The sequence below is a fragment of the Coregonus lavaretus genome (assembly GCF_964263955.1).
Source record: "Coregonus lavaretus genome assembly, chromosome: 27".
NCBI classification, from domain to species: domain Eukaryota; kingdom Metazoa; phylum Chordata; class Actinopteri; order Salmoniformes; family Salmonidae; genus Coregonus; species Coregonus lavaretus.
In genome coordinates, this window is record NC_140014.1 from 31,511,638 (window position 1) to 31,532,735 (window position 21,098).

Here is a 21,098-nt window from a genome sequence, read left to right on the forward strand (position 1 = left end):
GGGCACGACAGAACAGACGATACGAATAAGGGTAGGAGAAGAAGAGGTCCACAGACAGACATGAGAGAGGGCAGGAAGTCAGAGAACGCTGAGTCAGATTTATTTTTAAATACTCAGAAAAAATATAATGAGTTTAGAACTGAAATATCTGCTCAGAGGAGTTATGCGTAGCTACCACTCTGAACTAACATCTACCAGCTACACCATAGCAATCTCAGGACTGTCCAGATCAGATCAAGGTGTCCCAAATAGACAGATATAGTCTGACAGTCAGTAGTTTGAGAGTGATAAAGTAGGTAAAGCTGCAGTGTGGGGCAGGGACTGACCTGATTTGGAGCGGCCATGGCTGACGGTGCCAGTCCCAGGGACAGACGGTGGTTTAACAGGGTCTGGGAGCAGAGCGTAGCCCCCCTCCTGTCTGCCTGGGACGGGCACCTGGATGTAGGGACATACCGCGGCCACGCGGCCTGAGCTGCTGGGGGTGGGCTGGGGGGAGGGAGGACCGTTGATCCTGTTAAGCTGTGGAGTGGAGCGAGAGAGGGCAAAATACAATGTCAGCTATACTTCCACAGCCCAAACAGCGGTGGTTAAAATCACAATGATTACAGAGAGTTGTTAAGAGACAGAGAGCAAAGTCAACTACGTAAATATGTGTAAACAGTGCCTAGTGAACTTATCAGCATTTTGTTGCGTTACATTTTGAAAATAATAAATGCTAGTTTTTAAGGCAGCAAAATGTGAAAACTGTGTGTTCTTTCACTATGCACTGTACAGTATGTAGGCATACTATGCTACTGTATATGCTGGTGGTCTGTGTGTATGAGAGTGAGTGAGAACACAAAGGTATTGAGATAGATTGTGTATCTCTGGGGAACTTCAGAGAGTTTCTTCCTGGTCTTACTGAGTTGATCTCTTTTTGACATGCCTCAGTTTTTTTCTTGTGCAGGCGCTGGCGAAGGTCCCCGATGCGCTTGTCCATCATGGTCACCTCCGTGTTGCGCTTATTCAGCAGCTCCTTGTTCTGCTGTAGCCTGCCACTCTGCTCCGCGTTCAGCTTGTTACACACCTGGCAGAGACACAGAAGGAACATGGAACACAATGAGTGTGAGTCAAACCAGGAGGCAGATGGATGTCCTGTCTGTCCTGTCTCTGTTTAACCAAGCCCTGGCAGGATGAGGAATGGAGAGACAACGCTGAGAGACATCTATTATGTCAGTGTCACAAATGTCCTTCAGAATGAAAATGTCTAATCTAATCTCCTCTCCTTCATCTGATCTGCAGCTGGATGACATAATCTGGAACTTCCTAACAAAATATGAATCTGAAGTGTCATTTCATTACATAATCTGGAACGTCCTAGCAAAATATGAATCTGAAGTGTCATTTCATTACATAATCTGGAACGTCCTAGCAAAATATGAATCTGAAGTGTCATTTCATTACATAATCTGGAACGTCCTAGCAAAATATGAATCTGAAGTGTCATTTCATTACATAATCTGGAACGTCCTAGCAAAATATGAATCTTAAGTGTCATTTCATTACATAATCTGGAACTTCCTAACAAAATATGAATCTGATGAAGTGTACAGTACTTCTGAGCAGACACATTTTCTTCAGGAAATGTACCTGTAGTTCCTGGTAAAGTTTGCGTAGCTCCAGAGCGGCGGTGCCAGTGAGAGGTCCTCCCAGGGGCTGCAGGCCGTTGAGACGTCCCCTCCTCAGGTCCTCCAGCTGCTGGGTGAGCTGGTCCACCTTCACCACAGCTGACTGCAGCTCTGCCTGCTTCTCCTGGAACTGCCCACTCACATGCTGGATCTCAGCCGCTGCATGGGGAGAGGAGAGGGGATGCAGTACACTGTGAGATACGGACTGGCTGTGTGTATGAGTGTGTTGGGAGAAATCAAAACATACATGTTTCAAGTCTGATGGTATGAGAGAGAAGAGTGAATAGAGTGTATTGGAAAGTTGTGGACTGGATGGACAACTCCCCTTTCTCCAGAGTACCAGTATCAGAATGTGGCAGACAGGGTGCAGCCTTGGACGTTATACAGAACAGGACTACACCCTGTTACAGTATGAACATTGGGACTTTAAGATACCCAGACACACCCAGTTCCAGACCACAATATGGGGAGGGTCAGATTCCAGGCTAACTGACAGAACTAGGGAAAGAGATGACATCATGGACAGCTGAACAGAGCCCAGATTCCACTATGATGGGGTTCTCCATCAGAGGAGGCTGGTGGGAGGAGCTATAGGAGAACAGGCTCATTGTAACGGCTGAAATGGAATTAATGAAACGGTATCAAACACATGGAAACCATGTTTGACTCCGCTCCATCAATTCCATTCCAGCCATTACAATGAGCATGTCCTCCTATAGCTCCTCCCACCAGGTGTGTGCGTGCGCGCACGTGTGTGTGTGTTTGTGCGTGCATTTGCGTACTGAATCACATTGCTTACACAGGTTGCCATTGATGAGCTTGCTGTAGTCCACCTGGCCCCTCATGGCGCGGATTTTCTTTAGTTTGGCCTCCTGACTCTCCACTCGCTCCTTCAACCTCTGTAGCTTCTCAGCCTCCGACACCGTCTGGCCCTGTGTGTGGTCCTGCTGCTGCAGGTACCTCAGACACTGCTCCTGAAAGGAGAGGAGGGGAGAGGACAGAGCGAGGACAGAGAGAGGACAGAGAGGGGAGGAGAGGACAGAGAGAGGACAGAGAGGGGAGGAGAGGACAGAGAGAGGACAGAGAGAGGACAGGGGAGCACAGAGAGAGGACAGGAGAGGAGAGGGTTGGGTTGGAGGAACAGAGGGAACAATGAGTTACAGATGTGGGACGGAAAATGTAGTGCAAGCATTCCTCCACTTCATTCAAGCACAGTGCAATGACAGATAAATTACACACACTGACGCGCACACACACACAAACAATAACATTCACACACACACACTCTACACAGCCACACACCTCCGTTCGCACAGAAGAGAGCTGAAAGGAACAAAGGATGAAGAGGAAGGAGAAGTTAAAGGAAAAAAGAGAGTGAAAAGAGAAAGAAGGTAATTAAAAAGGATTGAGAAAAGAGGGAGCAAGAGATGCACATGAAATAGAATCCTGTTCAGCTACTCAACACACCGGCTCGCAGAGAAGACAGAATACACAAACCAGTTTTCTCTTATCTAAATAGGAAAAGGGCTTGTTTTTTTCCAATACAAAAAAAATACCAGCCTTGCAAATAATACTCACATACATAGACAATCTAAATAACGAGAAGCGAATCCATACCAAATACACACAAGTGGTGGAGTGAGTGAATGAAGGAAGAGCTCATCAGTATGTGAATGAGAGCGAATGAAAGGGATTGCAAGACTATGTGGTGCTGACTGAAGCATTTTCAGGTCTGCTCTAGAATGAGCAAACACAATGCAGGCTCTGACAGAGAGAGTAGGAGAGGGAGTGTTGACTGAACACAATCTACTGTTCAATAGAAGGAGAGAGGTAACCCGCTCAATGCAAACACCCAAATTCACAGCTAATCACGAACATTAATACACACTGCTAATACAGTGAACAAATATTACTCAATAAAACGCTGCCATACTGACAACTGTGTAGTTTATACATTCATCTACATTGAGCCTCTAGGAGTCCACTTCATCACCATTATTATCCTAATCATTACAATCATCAACACAGAGAAAGGCATCATGGCTTCTCATAGAACAGACAACATTGGAACATTCGCAGTGTTTCTTCAGCCCCATCATAAAAGACAATCATATTTACCTTCAGAATGAGAAATATCAGTCAAAACCTAACCCACAACCGGATCCAAACTCCTTGTAAAGGAAATGTGATGATCAATGAAACACTAAAAGAATACGTGACAAGATGTCCCCCTGATGTCATGTCACACGTAAATGCTTTCCTGGTGCTGAATTTGAGTTTCCAGTATGTTCTGACTTAGATATTCCTGGGAAGTGACCAGTGCACTGGGTGTGGTAAAATACTGTTCAACCCTCTAGGTTCCTCTCCATATTATCCCCTCCTAGAGACAGCACACTTCCTTCCCAGCAGCTGGCTGCTCACTGCTGACCTCATTTCCTGCCGGACATCTAGTCCCTTCCTGTTGTTGTCCCTGCTTGTTGTCCCTGGCGACGCACGCTGCCACCACCTGCACTGACCTTGGTAACCATGACCCTGTACCTAGATCGTGACTGAACACATCACATACAAGCTGATCTAGGAACTGCTTGTTGTATTTAAATGACCACAACAAGCTGACCACAGCACGTGACCAGATCAACCACAGACCCTGTGTGAACTATATCCCATTCCATCAACCAATCAAAGAGCAAGCAAAAGCAGAAGCACAGTGGTCAGTAAAACCGCCCTAGAAGGAAGAAACCTAGAGGAACCAGGTTCACCCACTCTTCCCCAACCCAACCCATCCCACCCCAACTGCTGTTTGTGATTTGCAACCAACTCTATTAAGACATGACATGATACATACCCTGTCCACCTGACCTTTAACACTCATGTTTGCATGTTAAGGTGCCATGTCAGATGAGCCTCTGTTTTGGATCTTCTTCTAAACCCTTTGACAGTGAGCGGGTATCCCCCTGTCTGAGACCACAGTAAATCATCTCCCCAGTCCTCCCCATCCTGGCCTGTTCCCTATAGAGAGAATAGGATCCCTGGTGACATATAGGAGCCAGGTGTATGGCCCAGCCCAGACAGTGGAAGCTGAGGATCCATCTATAGATCTATAACATATAGACCTGCTCTCTGACCCGGTGCCTGTCCCCCAGTCCAGTGGAAGCTGAGGATCTATATATTACATAACTATATAGATGAGCCTTCTGACCCACATGTTGACTGGCTGGAGCCCACAGAGAGAGAGGCTGAAACCTGAGCCAATCCAGAACAACTGTCTGTGACCAATCGGAATGATTTACACTCTGGACACTCAAATGGCACCAATCCCATAACACAACGGGGTCATGTTCAGTAGGCACCAAATGGACGAAAAAAGGACTGAAATAAAAGGGACAACCCCGGACTTGTCCAATGAGAAAAGCTTTAAAGCGTTTTGCTACGGTGTGCTCTAATGGACACGACCCAAACTAACACAACACAGCCACTCAACTCAGAGGATAAAAACTTTGAGCATGGCCAGACATCTCAGAGGTATAGACATCAGTGGGTTTTCTGAATGTGAGGTCAATACGGTTCCTGGTTGGAAAGAAGGTCTATCACTGTGAGGTCGATAATGATGTTTATTGTTTATATTATTGTACCAGTACCTTGGCAACCAGCATCTGCTGTTGGGCATCAATCTGTTGCTGTTGCCGTGTGGCCATCTCCTGCAGCTCCGACAGAGTCAGCTCCACGCATGGGTTCCCCACCTACACACACACACATCAGACAAACAGAGAGAAAGAACAAGCTCAAAATGTGGGCCCTCTCAACCAACAAACATAGTAAATACTCACACACATTGACATGTACAGTGGGGAAAAAAAGTATTTAGTCAGCCACCAATTGTGCACGTTCTCCCACTTAAAAAGATGAGAGAGGCCTGTAATTTTCATCATAGGTACACGTCAACTATGACAGACAAAATGAGAAAAAATAATCCAGAAAATCACATTGTAGGATTTTTTATGAATTTATTTGCAAATTATGGTGGAAAATAAGTATTTGGTCAATAACAAAAGTTTCTCAATACTTTGTTATATACCCTTTGTTGGCAATGACACAGGTCAAACGTTTTCTGTAAGTCTTCACAAGGTTTTCACACACTGTTGCTGGTATTTTGGCCCATTCCTCCATGCAGATCTCCTCTAGAGCAGTGATGTTTTGGGGCTGTCGCTGGGCAACACAGACTTTCAACTCCCTCCAAAGATTTTCTATGGGGTTGAGATCTGGAGACTGGCTAGGCCACTCCAGGACCTTGAAATGCTTCTTACGAAGCCACTCCTTCGTTGCCCAGGCGGTGTGTTTGGGATCATTGTCATGCTGAAAGACCCAGTCAAGTTTCATCTTCAATGCCCTTGCTGATGGAAGGAGGTTTTCACTCAAAATCTCACGATACATGGCCCCATTCATTCTTTCCTTTACACGGATCAGTCGTCCTGGTCCCTTTGCAGAAAAACAGCCCCAAAGCATGATGTTTCCACCCCCATGCTTCACAGTAGGTATGGTGTTCTTTGGATGCAACTCAGCATTCTTTGTCCTCCAAACACGACGAGTTGAGTTTTTACCAAAAAGTTATATTTTGGTTTCATCTGACATTCTCCCAATCCTCTTCTGGATCATCCAAATGCACTCTAGCAAACTTCAGACGGGCCTGGACATGTACTGGCTTAAGCAGGGGGACACGTCTGGCAATGCAGGATTTGAGTCCCTGGCGGCGTAGTGTGTTACTGATGGTAGGCTTTGTTACTTTGGTCCCAGCTCTCTGCAGGTCATTCACTAGGTCCCCCCGTGTGGTTCTGGGATTTTTGCTCACCGTTCTTGTGATCATTTTGACCCCACGGGGTGAGATCTTGCGTGGAGCCCCAGATCGAGGGAGATTATCAGTGGTCTTGTATGTCTTCCATTTCCTAATAATTGCTCCCACAGTTGATTTCTTCAAACCAAGCTGCTTACCTATTGCAGATTCAGTCTTCCAAGCCTGGTGCAGGTCTACAATTTTGTTTCTGGTGTCCTTTGACAGCTCTTTGGTCTTGGCCATAGTGGAGTTTGGAGTGTGACTGTTTGAGGTTGTGGACAGGTGTCTTTTATACTGATAACAAGTTCAAACAGGTGCCATTAATACAGGTAACGAGTGGAGGACAGAGGAGCCTCTTAAAGAAGAAGTTACAGGTCTGTGAGAGCCAGAAATCTTGCTTGATTGTAGGTGACCAAATACTTATTTTCCACCATAATTTGCAAATAAATTCATAAAAAATCCTACAATGTGATTTTCTGGATTTTTTTTTCTCAATTTGTCTGTCATAGTTGACGTGTACCTATGATGAAAATTACAGGCCTCTCTCATCTTTTTAAGTGGGAGAACTTGCACAATTGGTGGCTGACTAAATACTTTTTTTCCCCACTGTACAATTAGAATGAATATGCTTTGCTTAACTGATTGAATAAACTTTTTTTTTACTTATATTTGTGGTGTGGTTTTCATTGCCCTTTTGGGCTTACAACATCAACTGCACACCGTTTTAACCCGTTCTTTTTTTCTGTACTGTTTTGTCTTTCACTTATTTTCTTTGGTGCAAATAAATAAAATCTAAAAACCTAAGAAGTGTAATTCGGAAAGAAGTTAACGGGGTACGAAAGAACTGACGTTGTGTCAATAGCACAGAGGTAATGAAGAAACATGGGAAAAGCACTTTAATTACTTTTGTATTGAAGGGAGTATTTTATAACACTATGATAAGATAATGCTGTTATATTTACAGTATACTTCAGATATACTGAAAATACATCTCGTATTTAATGTATATTATTTGCATTTTTTGTATATTTAAGTATACTTTAGTATACTTGTAATATATACAAATATTATGAACACACTGACTCAATCAGATGACAAAACATTAGGCTATAGAGTTACAGAGACTGGTGTAGGCAGCAGGAGATCTAAGCAACAACATCAAACAAAGAGAACAGGTCTCATCTCTCTGTCTTATGTAAGAGAAGTCTCTATAATATCAAAAACGCAGAACTGCCCTCTGGTGTGAAGTTAGAGGCCTCATACAGCAGTTATCAGAATATCATGCCTACACAAAGCTATCAAAAACAATAGCGCGATTCCACGCCAGGACAAATATATTTTTGTTATCACAGATTGTTCTTGCAATTCTCACAAAGAAAAGTAATTGGGAGGAAGGATGTTTGACATGCTTTTTCATTTGTATCACAAACCATTTTTGAGAAAGTAATGATGAAAGTGTCAATTTTAGGCTCTTTTTAGAACTATATATATCTCCTGTAAGACCCTGTGATCCGTGAACCGTACAAGATACAGACAATATCTTGGAGTCATTGTACTCTTTATAGTGTGCTCTCAAATATGCATTATGTCTAGATTCTGAAATTAAAAAATTTCACATTCATTTATTCAACATTACAAATATTCATAAGAATTTCTCAAAAGTACCCTTTTTGATATAGTTTATTTTTAGACATATTGTTTGGAACAATATACTCTTCAAGCACGTCAAATTTCCAGAGTGGGCGCTCTGGTACTTTTCATTATATTACCCATTTTATACATAGCAATTTATGTTATAGGTCAGGGTTCCACCAGTGATTTTGGTCCACCGGTGATTATATTTGGCCCCCCAAGTTTTCGGAGCTAAATAAACTAATTTAAAAAACTGAAATCTTGGAAATCTTTCCATGACATAGACTCCCACGTGAATTCAGGTGAAAGCTATGATCCCTTATTGAAGTCACTTGTTAAATCCACTTCAATCAGTGTAGATGAAGGGGAGGAGACAGGTTAAAGAAGGATTTTTAAGCCTTGAGACATGGATTGTGTAGGTTTGCCATTCAGAGGGTGAATGGGAAAGACAAAAGATTTAACTGCCTATGAACGAGGTATGGTAGTAGGTACCAGGCGCACCGGTTTGTGTCAAGAACTGCAACACTGCTGGGTTTTTCACGCTCAACAGTTTCCCGTGTGTATCATGAATGGTCCACCAATCAAAGGAGATTCAGCCAACTTGACACAACTGTGGGAAGCATTGTAGTCAACATGGGCCAGCATCCCTGTGGAACTCTTGACACCTTTTAGAATCCATGCCCCAACGAATTGAGGCTATTCTGAGGGCAAAAGGGGGAGCAACTCAATATTAGGAAGGTGTTCCTAATGTTTATACACTCAGTGTATGTGATCGTATACAAATGTAAGGAAGGTTTGAAATGATTATGCTCTAGTCAAATATTATACCTGTTTGTGCTTCTTGCAGTCACATCGGTCCATGGCTGTATCTAGTTGATGATCACGGTTATTAGGTCATTAACCAATCACAGCCCACCTCCAGGATTGCACATTCAGCTAATTGCAAGCAGAGGGAGTTCCCTTTGAATTTATTTTCCCATTCACTGTGTTGGTTGTGCTCATAAAATTGCTCATAATTCAGAATTAGCAAAGAGCTCACTCTGGAAATGTGATTAAATTGTATATTGTTCCAAACAACAGGTCTTAAAGCTGAGATCCACGAAAGGTGAAACAGCGTCACTGGTCACCCCAGGCACATTTGTTTTAGTTTTAGTTTTTGAAAAGGAGGAGATGAGCATCCAGCAACGTAATAAAAAATATTGCAGTACTCTGCTGTTCTATCGCACGTGCAATGATGTGCAATGATGTCTGAGGGAATAAAACTGTGTTTGTTGTTTAAAGTAATAAAGTCTTTGTTGTTGTAATATCGCAAACAGACGTGGCAGTTTGACCGCATCGGATTTCAACTTTAAAATGAACAAAAATAGTACTTTTGAGATATTCATATGATTTATGTTGAATAAATTGTGAAAAATTGTATTTCAGAATCTAGACATATCCACGTTAAATAGAGCACACTATAGGAAGTATAATGACACAAAGATGTTGTCTGTATCATGTACAGTTCGCAGATCATAAGGTCTTACAGGAGGCATGTATATCAAAATTGTTTGTGATAGAAATGTTAAAAGCATTTAAAACATCCTTCCTCACAATGAAGTCTCTATGTGAAAATTGACAGAACAATCTGAGATACCAAAACTATTTTTGGGCTGTCTTGGCGTGGAATCGCCCAATAACGCTTTTTTAAAAGAAACATTTTATTTCTCAGCGCACACACGCACGCTCACACACACACACACACATACACACACACACATACACACACACACACATACACACACACACACACATCACATGGAGCTCACACACCAGCAATCATCACTGGACCACTAGGAAATGCCTGTTTTGCCTGAACAGGAAGCTTCTAGTCCTGCCATGTCCTGTGATTGTGTATAGTCACTGATTAACAAACACAATACTATGTGTGTGTGTGTGTGTGTGTGTGTGTGTGTGTGTGTGTGTGTGTGTGTGTGTGTGTGTGTGTGTGTGTGTGTGTGTGTGTGACAATGAGAGGTGCCTCTGAGTGGTCCATTCAGTCATGCATCAGTCAATGGACATGTCAAGTGTTGCCTGTCACATCAAGAGTTCCTGGAATACATGACAATACAATTCAATAGTGGAACATTGGGTCATCCATTGCCAGAAGGATAGAATGAGTACTACACTGAACATTATGGACTAGTGGGCCTATGGGCAGAATTGCCCTAATTCTATAGAGGCAACAAATTCTCCTTATCAGTCAAATGGGGTTTGAAAAGACCACTGAAAGCAGGCATGGTTGCATTTCAACAGAGCTGTAGAGTAGCTTTATATGACATAGCTTTAAACAGATGTTAAGCTTTGACGATATCAGTACTGCTGTTCTGGGTACCTGCTGTCAGTCTTTTAACATGTCTGTCAATGTCAGTTAAACAGCAGGAAAGCAAGAGTCAGTCAGGGTCTAATGCAAGGTAAGGGACATTTTCACAAAAAAACTGCTACAGTGCATTTCCTTCACGTCAAACCATGACATAACTGCTGATATTAGAAAACAAGTGTAGGATCAGAATGCTGCATCACCCCTCATACCATATTTAGGACCATGCCACTGTACTATACTGTACCTACAATGTTTCATCCATGGGAATAGACATCGGTGTGACTATAGCACTACAAGAAACGTCTGACCTCTGTGAAGTACTAAGTCATGTTTTGCAGAGGGGTCAAATACTTATTTCCCTCAATAAAATGCAAATCAATTTATAACATTTTTGACATGCGTTTTTCTGGATTTTTTTGTTGTTATTCTGTCTCGCACTGTTCAAATAAACCTACCATTAAAATTATAGACTGATCATTTCTTTGTCAGTGGGCAAACGTACAAAATCAGCAGGGGATCAAATACTTTTTTCCCTCACTGTATATCACATGCAGTTTAAATATGGGCGGCAGGTAGCTTAGTGGGTAAGAGCGTTGTGCCAGTAACCGAAAGGTCGCTGGTTCTAATCCCCGAGCCGACTAGGTGAAAAATCTGTCATGTGCCCTTGAGCAAGGCACTTAACCCTAATTGCTCCTGTAAGTCGCTCTGGATAAGAGCGTCTGCTAAATGACCCCAAAAAAAAAAAAAAAAATTTAAATTAAAATTAAATTAAAATTCTAAAATAAAAAATAAAAATTCACATCCCACATGAATGGGGATCCTAAAGATGTAAGCTATAATTAACAGAACACAATAATGGACATGCCTATGCCTATATTTCAATGCATAATTCAGTGCCATTTCACAATACTTCTATACAAGATTAATTTAATTATGACATTGCATGATCCTTAAAATCATGAAAATATATTTTCACAGCTCAGGATACATACAATGAAATGCTATAAAAACCAATAACAACACATGGAAAGCCATATAGGCAGAGACAATGATGTGACTGACCTGCACAGAGAAACTTTACACCTGACAAAACATCAAAGCTATCTAATTTAAATATGTTTTATTACCTGGTGGGCGTCCCAGGTAAATCTGCAAGATCGCACCTTAATTTTGCTACATTGTCCTTCAACTGTAAATTCCTGTACAGCCTCAACATGTTTCCACTCCATTTTTTATATCAAATAGTTCCTCTGCTAATCCAGAAAACGTAGCCCCGGTCACGGCGCCACTGAATGACAATGCACCGATTCCTATCTCAACTTTCGCACTTGTCCGATGCGTTGATTTACGAGTCTCTTCCTCTGGCTCGAGGAGCGCGGTTGGTTAGTCCCCTGCTGTCCCCGTTACAAGTGTGCGCACGCTGATCTGCAACCAGTAAACAGAGGGTGCGAGAATCAACGGGATGATATGGACCGAGGACCGGGATAGTTGTCATTCTCTGTATGTCCCAAATGTTTCTATAAACAATACCCCTATCTCAATATTTAAAAATGTACGTCGGCTAAGAACATCTAAAACATGTAGCCTATCAAAAGCGCCCATTCTTCGTTGCTGACGTGTCTTTGTGACGGCATAAATGTTTCTCCCGTTAGGGTTTTGTTCCAATTTTAACTTGCCAGCAGTTCTTTTCACTTCTCCCTCTCTCGCTCCCCCTCTCTGCTGCTGGAGCCAGACTGCAGCACGAGTACACCCCCTCCCTCTCCCAAGCTCCTACTGCCATAAAGTCTCTGCGTCACAGCTGTCTGGCGGACAGATGCCGGGACCCTCCAGATGCGCACAGGGATTTTGGGGAAAACTTGTATCATTCACGAGCTTTCATGCATCATATTCCTAAATTGCTGTGATCTCAGGAATAGGCACAGTGACTACATTTCTTGCATATAAATGTCATTCTCAATAGAGCCTCAGAGTCAAGGGTTTATCATAGTCCAAAACGTGTACGCATATGCACAGCAGTGTTGTATAATATTGGACCATTGACTTTCATACTTTTACAATTCTCAGCACAGCTCAAACAATTTCTCAAACTGTCACCACTTACAAATGAAAAGAGGACATTTACTGGAGAGGCATTAGTTGGGAAATGTGGAGAGATGCTCGTTCGGGCTGTGCATCCCCCTGCTGATATATGGTAACACAAAATATCCACATAGCACGTTGGGGACGATGAAACAACGGAAGCCCATTCATTTTCAATGAGGAGGCGAAGTTGGGCGACGCAAGCATGGGCAAGGGGCCAAAATTGAAATAAACGGAACCTTTTACATAAACCTCTGCTACATCGCGTTATGATTAACCAATCGACGCTCACTATAGTCTCCGGCCCCTACTGGATTGGCTGTTGATACCTAGCGCTACCTAGCCTGCTTGCAAGCTTGCTAGCACCAACATGAAGGCGAAGCAAGCATAGCTATCCGAATTTACACCTTAAAAGGATCTTGGCATGTATGAGTCAATGGAACGCAGACCATTCCATTGACCAGACTGGCACACATTGAACAAATCGGCCCACAATGTAACAGGCCCACAAAAAGTTCAGTTTGTCGCTCCCTCGGGCTCGTGCAGTGGAGATCTTCGTGGGCTATACTCAGCCTTGTCTCAGGGTAGTAGGTTGGTGGTCTGTTGATATCCCTCTGGTGGTGTGGGGGCTGTGCAAAGTGGGTGGGGTTGTATCCTGCCTGGTTGGCCCTGTCCGGGGGTATCGTCGGACGGGCCCACAGTGTCTCCCGACCCCCGTCTCAGCCTCCAGTATCTATGCTGCAATAGTCTATGTGCCGGGGGGCTAGGGTCAGTCTGTTATATCTGGTGTTATTCTCCTGTCTTATCCGGTGTCCTGTGTGAATTTAAGTATGCTCCCTCTAATTCTCTCTCTCTCCCTCTCATCCCGGAGGACCTGAGCCATAGGACCATGCCTCAGGACTACCTGGCCTGATGACTCCTTGCTGTCCCCAGTCCACCTGGTCATGCTGCTGCTCCAGTTTCCACTCTTCTGCCTGTGGCTATGGAACCCTGACCTGTTCACCGGACGTGCTACCTTGTCCCAGACCTGCTGTTTTCAACTCTCTCTCTCTACCGCACCTGCTATTTCAACCTCTAAATGCCCGGCTATGAAAAGCCAAGTGACATTTACTCCTGATGTACTGACCTGTTGCAACTTCTACAACCACTGTGATTATTATTTGACCCTGCTGGTCATCTATGAACGTTTGAACATCTTGGAGAATAATCTTGCCTTAATGGCCATGTACTGTTATAATCTCCACCCGGCACAGCCAGAAGGGGCCACCCCTCAGAGCCTGGTTCCTCTCTAGGTTTCTTCCTAGGTTTCTGCCTTCCTAGGGAGTTTTTCCTAGCCACCGTGCTTCTACATCTGCATTGCTTGCTGTTTGGGGTTTTAGGCTGGGTTTCTGTATAGCACTGTGTGACAGCTGCTGATGTAAAAAGGGCTTTATAAATACAATTTGATTGATTGGTTACCCAAGAAGATTTTTTAAAATGTAAATATACTTAAATCATAGTTTATGAACATATTTTAAGTATATTTAAAATGATCTAAATTGTAACAATTTTAAATACATTTAATGTCAATTTGATTTGTATTTTATTAGCATTTAAGTATATTAAATACACTTAAAATGATCTAAATTGGGACACTTTTTGTACTTAAGTATATTCTTAGTAATTCTTAGTAATATTCTTAGTAATTAGAGCAAAACAAATATAGTTCGAATACACCTTAAGTACATTTTATGTATATTTCTCATAAATCAGAATTATACTAAAATGGTACTTGAATTAGAATTCCTGTATTTTCTTTACAAAAAAAGTATACTTATAATGTGCTTCAAGTATACTTTTACAAATACACTTCTACTAATTAACCACATCTGCTAATGTAATTAGCCATGTAAAGGTTACCTTGATTGACCAAGGAATATTCTCAGCCAATGCTAACATGCAATTTACAGTACATAGCAGTTGTGGCTGGAGCAGCAATTTACAAGTAACACTTTTGAGAACTGTGCAGCATTGGCATTTCACACTTTAGTTGTTCACATTAAGGTAATAAATTAACATTTCAATAAAATGTGTAATGTGTAATATGTAATGTCTAATTAAAAGCACAACATTATTCAGTTTGAAAATGAACATCAAAACATTTGAATAAGCTAAATATGTTATAAATATATTATAAATCAAAACTTCAGCTGCAGAAAAGGATGCTGGGTTTGTGCACATGCGTTTTTGAAAGTATACTTTATGTGTATTTTGTGGACATTTAAGTTAAATATACTTTTTTGAAAGTATACTTAAATATATTTTCTTGAGATATGAAAAAGTATACTCTCATGAAGCATGTTCCTCAGCTGTGCATAATTCCTTAAGTGGAATAAACATTCCATTATCATTGTCAACTTTCTCTGCACTCTTCTGAACAGGAATTCAGAAAGTACGTCAAAAGTCATTATTGGAACTGAAACTACAGTGCCTTGCAAAAGTATTCATACCCCTTGGATTTCTTCACATTCTATTGTTACAAAGTGGGATTAAAATGGATGTAATTTTTTGTCAACTATCTAAACAAAATACTCTAATGACAATGTGGAAGGTTTCTATAATTATTTTGGAAAAGGTTGATAGAAATTAAATAACAAAAATATAGTCATTGCATAAGTATTCAACCCCCTGAGTCAATACATGTTAGAAACACCTTTGGCAGCGATTACAGCAGTGAGTCTTCTTGGGTAAGTCTCTAAGAGCTTTACACACCTGGATTGTGCCATATTATCCCTTTATTATTTTCTGAATTCTTCAATCTCTGTCAAGATGTTGGTGCTCATGGCTACACACCAATTTTCATATCTTGCCATAGATATTCAAGCAGATTTAAGTCAAAACTGTAACTTGGCCACTCAGGAACATTCACTGTCTTCTTGGTAAGCAACTCCAGTTTAGATTTGGCCTTGTGTTGTAGGTTATTGTCCACATGAAAGGTGACATCTTCTCCTCAGTTTTCTCCCATCACAGCCATTGAACTCTCTAACTGTTTTACAATAACCAATGGCCTCATGGTAACATCCCTGAGCAGTTTCATTCCTGTCCTGCAGCTCAGTTCAGAAGGACGACTGTATCTTTGATGTGTCTGGGTGGTTTAATACATAATCCACAGCATAATAATTCATTTGACCATGCTTAAAGAGATATTCAATGTCTGATTTGATATTGTTGCCAATCTACCAATCACTGCCCTTTTATGAGGCTTTCGAAAGGCTCCCTGGTCTTTGTAGTTTAATCTGTGCTTGAAATTCAATACTTGACTGAGGGACCTTACAGATGTTGTATGTATGGGGGACAGAGGAAGGTTTATTAATAAAATAATCATGTCAACCCCTGTTATTTCACACAGAGTCCATGTATATTCTGTATATTCTGTGATTAGTAAGCTAAATTTTACTCCTGAACTAATTTAGGCTTGACTAAACAATGGGGCTGAATACTTATGCAATGAGTATATTTTAGTTATCAAATTTGTATTAATTATTTTTTCTTCCACTTTGACAGAGTATTGAGTTAATTGATGACAACAAATGAAAATGAAATCAATTTGAATCCCACTTTTTAACACAATACAATTTGAAGAAATACAAGGGGTATGAATACTTTTGCAAGGCACTTATTGTGTACTTGATCACTCACAAGCAGAGTTTCATATTTTTTTTAATCAATGCTTCAACTTAAAAACAACTCCAAGTGTATTTTGAATGAATATACTAAATTACAATTCAAGCATTTGAAATTGAAGTACAGTTTCAATTAGTGTGTTTAAGTTTAATGATAGTGAACATATAGTATACTTAAAGACTGAAAAACAATGAATTTAAAGTACACTTTTAATAAGTGTGTTGAAGATTTATCCAAAGCGTTTGACATGGTTGATCATTAAATATTACTTTTTAAATTGCATTATTACGGTTTTCATGATTATACATATAATTAGTTATGTAGTTATGCTTATGATAGAGAACAATTTTTTTTATGCAAATGTTAAAAAATCCAACTTTATTGTTTTCACTTGTAAGAATAAGAAATATTGTTTAAAAAAAAAAAGAGCCAGAATCTCAATTGGTGGGAATGAAATGGAACAAATCACATCCACTAGATTCCTCGGTCTTCTAATTGATGAAAAGTTATCCTGGAAAGATCATATTCAATTTGTCTGTAGCAAAGTGATGAAATCTGTTGGTATCATCAGAAAGACTACTGGTTTGGTGTCACGCCCTGATCTAGAGAACTCTTGTTGGTTGGGTCAGGGTGTGAGTTTCTGTTGAGATCTATGTTATTGTATTTCTATGTTGTAGATCTAGGTTGATATTTCTATGTTTGGCCGGGTGTGATTCCCAATCAGAGGCAGCTGTCGCTCGTTGTCTCTGATTGGGGATCATACTTAGGTAGCCTGGTTGCCTACCTTAGTTGTGGGATCTTGACTCGTGTTTGTGTTTCCTGTTAGGCTTGTTGTGTGTATAGCCCATAGGACTTCATGTTTTCGTTGTTTTGTTATTTTGTCAAGTGTTTATTCGTCTTAATAAACATGTACGCATACCACGCTGCACCTTGGTCTGACCTGTCTCTCAACGATCGTGACAGAAGATCCCACCACCAATGGACCAAGCAGCGTGCCCAGGAGGAGCAAACACCCTGGACACAGGTGGGAGAGATGTGGTCTTGGGAGGAGATTTTCGCTGGAAAAGGACCCTGGGCGAAGGTAAAAGCCCAAGTAGGAGAGGATCAACGGCGACATCAACGGTGCCGGCCGAAGAGGAAGCCCGAGAGGCAGCCCCAATAACATTTTTTGGGGGCTAAAGGGGTGGTCGGGGATCGAGAGAGAAGAGCCCCGACCATTGCACCCGTGGGGGTTTCAGGTGGATTCCCTACAACCATGGGAGCAGGAACGACGACGATGAATTTCTGTTCCCTCACTCGTGGGGGCTCCCGGAGGAGTCCTCACTGGAGGGGGATTGGCAGTGGAGAGAGAAGGACTGGAATAGTCATACATCTCCAACGTCAGTTCCCAGCCCGGTAAGCCCTGTGCCTGCCTCTCGCACCAAGCCAGTGGTGCGTGTTCCCAGTCCGGTGCCTAGTACAGCTCCGGTCAGCGGATCTCCTCCGGAGCCAGAGCAGTCCGCTCCACCGATGCCTAGTCCAGCTCCGGTCAGCGGTTCCACTCCGGAGCCAGAGCAGTCCGCTCCACCGGTGCCAAGTCCAGCTCCGGTCAGCGGTTCCACTCCGGAACCAGGGAAGTCCGCTCCACCAGGGTCCAGTTCAGCTCCAGGTCAGAGGCTCCACTCCGGAGCCAGAGCAGTCCACTCCACCGGTGCCTAGTCCAGCTCCGGTCAGCGGATCCACTCCGGAGCCAGAGCAGTCCGCTCCACCGGTGCCTAGTACAGCTCCGGTCAGCGGATCTCCTCCGGAGCCAGAGCAGTCCGCTCCACCGATGCCTAGTCCAGCTCCGGTCAGCGGTTCCACTCCGGAGCCAGAGCAGTCCGCTCCACCGGGGTCCAGTTCAGCTCCGGTCAGCGGCTCCACTCCAGACCCAGAAGTCAGCCCCTCTCCAGGGTCGGGGCCTCCCACACCAGGATCCAGACAGGGCTTGGTGCATCGTGGGAGGAGGGAGAGGGGAAGCATCGCGCCGAGGTCCAGACCAGACCAGGGGTGCAACGGGGAGGCAGAGAGGGAGAGGTCGTCACGCCCGGAGCCGGAGCCGCCTCCGAGGCTGAATGCCCACCCGGACCCTCCCCTAATGAGTCAGTTTGGTGCGGCCGGAGTACGCACCTTTGGGGGGTGGGGGGGTACTGTCACGCCCTGATCTAGAGAACTCTTGTTGGTTGGGTCAGGGTGTGAGTTTCTGTTGAGATCTATGTTATTGTATTTCTATGTTGTAGATCTAGGTTGATATTTCTATGTTTGGCCGGGTGTGATTCCCAATCAGAGGCAGCTGTCGCTCGTTGTCTCTGATTGGGGATCATACTTAGGTAGCCTGGTTGCCTACCTTAGTTGTGGGATCTTGACTCGTCTTTGTGTTTCCTGTTAGGCTTGTTGTGTGTATAGCACGTAGGACTTCACGTTTTCGTTGTTTTATTTTGTCAAGTGTTTATTCGTCTTAATAAACATGTACGCATACCACGCTGCACCTTGGTCTGATCCGTCTCTCAACGATCGTGACATTTGGTTCATCAGGCTTGCTTCCTAACTCTATACTATAGCTTAATTTACCCATATCTAATTTACTGTAATATTGTTGGGCCAGTACATATGCCTCCTACCTACACAAATTTGACTAGCCACCTCCTCTAATTACCTGGCTCCATCTGCACCTTTGTTTAAGAAACTCAATATCCTGTCTATTTACGACAATGTACGCCAATTATGCACTTCATCTACAAATACTCATATCTCCCAGGCAGTTTACCTAAAGCCTTCAATGTCACTTATGAACATTTTTGAACATCTTGGCATGGTTCTGTTATAATCTCCACCCGGCACAGCCAGAAGAGGACTGGCCACCCCTCATAGCCTGGTTCCTCTCTAGGTTTCTTCCTAGGTTTTGCCTTTCTAGGGAGTTTTTCCTAGCCACCGTGCTTCTACACCTGCATTACTAGCTGTTTGGGGTTTTAGGCTGGGTTTCTGTACAGCACTTCGAGATATTAGCTGATGTAAGAAGGGCTATATAAAATAAAATTGATTGATTGATGATTGAATGGATTCTTCCAGGTTAACGTGTGCATTCGGAAAGTATTCAGACCCCTTTACTTTTTCCACATTTTGTTACATTACAGCCTTATTCTAAAATTTTGCTCATCAATCTACACACAATACCCCATAATGACAAAGCAAAAACAGGTTTTTAGAAATGTTTGCAAACTACAACAACTGAAATATCACATTTACATAAGTATTCAGATCCTTTACTCAGTACTTTGTTGAAGCACCTTTGGCAGCAATTACAGCTTCGAGTCTTCTTGGGTATGACGCTACAAGCTTGGCACACCTGTATTTGGGATCCTCTCAAGCTCTGTCAGGTTGGATGGGGAGCGTCGCTGCACAGCTATTTTCAAGTCTGTTAGATCGGGTTTAAGTCCGGGCTCTGGCTGGGCCACTAAGGGATATTCAGAGACTTGTCCCGAAGCCACTCCTGCGTTGTCTTGGCTGTGTGCTTAGGGTCATTGTCCTGTTGGAAGGTGTACCTTCGCCCCAGTCTGAGGTCCTGAGCGCGCTGGAGCAGGTTTTCATCAAGGAACTCTCTGTACTTTGCTCCGTTCATCTTTCCCTCGATTCTGACTAGTCTCCCTGTCCCTGCCGCTGAAAAACATCCCCACAGAATGATGCTGCCACCACCATGCTTCACCGTAGGGATGGTGCCAGGTTTCCTCCAGACGTGACGTTTGGCATTCAGGCCAAAGAGTTCAATCTTGGTTTCATCAGACCAGAGAATCTTGTTTCTCTTTTTTTTTTTTTTTTTTTTGGTCATTTAGCAGACGCTCTTATCCAGAGCGACTTACATGGTCTGAGAGTCCTTTAGGTGCCTTTTGGCAAACTCCAAGCGGGCTGTCATGTGCCTTTTACTGAGGAGTGGCTTCCGTCTGGCCACTCTACCATAAAGGCCTGATTGTTGGAGTGCTGCAAAGATGGTTGTCCTTCTAGAAGGTTCTCCCACCTCCACAGAGGAACTCTGGAGCTCTGTCAGAGTGACCATCGGGTTCTTGGTCACCTCCCTGACCAAGGTACTTCTCCCCCAATTGCGCAGTTTGGCCAGGCGGCCAGCTCTAGGAAGAGTCTTGGTGGTTCCAAACTTCTTCCATTTAAGAATGATGGAGGCCAGTGTGTTCTTGGGGACCTTCAATGCTGCAGAAATGTTTTGGTACCCTTCCCCAGATCTGTGCCTCGACACAATCCTGTCTCGGAGCTCTACGGACAATTCCTTCGATCTCATGGCTTGATTTTTGCTCTGACATGCACTGTCAACTGTGGGACCTTACATAAACAGGTGTGTACCTTTCCAAATCATTTTCAATCAATTGAATTTACCACAGGTGGACTCCAATCAAGTTGTAGAAACATCTCAAGGATGATCAATGGAAACAGGAGGCACCTGAGCTCAATTTCGAGTCTCATAGCAAAGGGTCTGAATACTTATGTAAATAAGGTATTTCTGTTTTTTATTTGTAATAAATGTGCAATCATTTCTAAAAACCTGTTTTTGCTTTGTCATTATTGGGTATTGTGTGTAGACTGATGAGGATTTGTATTTATTTAACCCATTTTAGAATAAGGCTGTAACGTAACAAAATGTGGAAAAAGGGCAGGGGTCTGAACACTTTCCGAATGCACAGTATATAACACAAGACACTGCGATAACTGTCACGGTTTCGGCCGAGGCTGCGCCTCCTCCTTGTTCGGGCAGGCTTCGGCGGTCGTCGTCCCCGGAGTACTAGCTACCACCGTTCGATGTTTCATGTTTGTTTGGTTTTGTCTGTTTGTACACCTGTCCCTT

General features: G+C 43.0%; 1 protein-coding gene across 6 annotated transcripts in view; it reads right to left on the reverse strand.

The window, feature by feature from the left end:
- Window positions 1-21,098, reverse strand: part of LOC311102777 (apoptosis-stimulating of p53 protein 1-like) — a 56,814-nt gene that overhangs the window by 7,631 nt on the left and 28,085 nt on the right. For 2 of the 6 annotated variants that reach the window (XM_084144187.1, XM_084144183.1), the window contains exons 5-10: window positions 5,306-5,407; window positions 2,970-2,990; window positions 2,467-2,641; window positions 1,630-1,826; window positions 902-1,066; window positions 327-519 (exon numbers count right to left, since the gene is read on the reverse strand). In XM_084144187.1, coding sequence (XP_084000313.1) covers window positions 327-519; window positions 902-1,066; window positions 1,630-1,826; window positions 2,467-2,641; window positions 2,970-2,990; window positions 5,306-5,407 — 853 coding nt within the window. Of the gene's footprint in view, window positions 1-326; window positions 520-901; window positions 1,067-1,629; window positions 1,827-2,466; window positions 2,642-2,969; window positions 2,991-5,305; window positions 5,408-11,616; window positions 12,172-21,098 lie in introns of those variants that run through there. The other 4 variants (XM_084144188.1, XM_084144185.1, XM_084144186.1 and 1 more) reach the window with 4 other exon arrangements.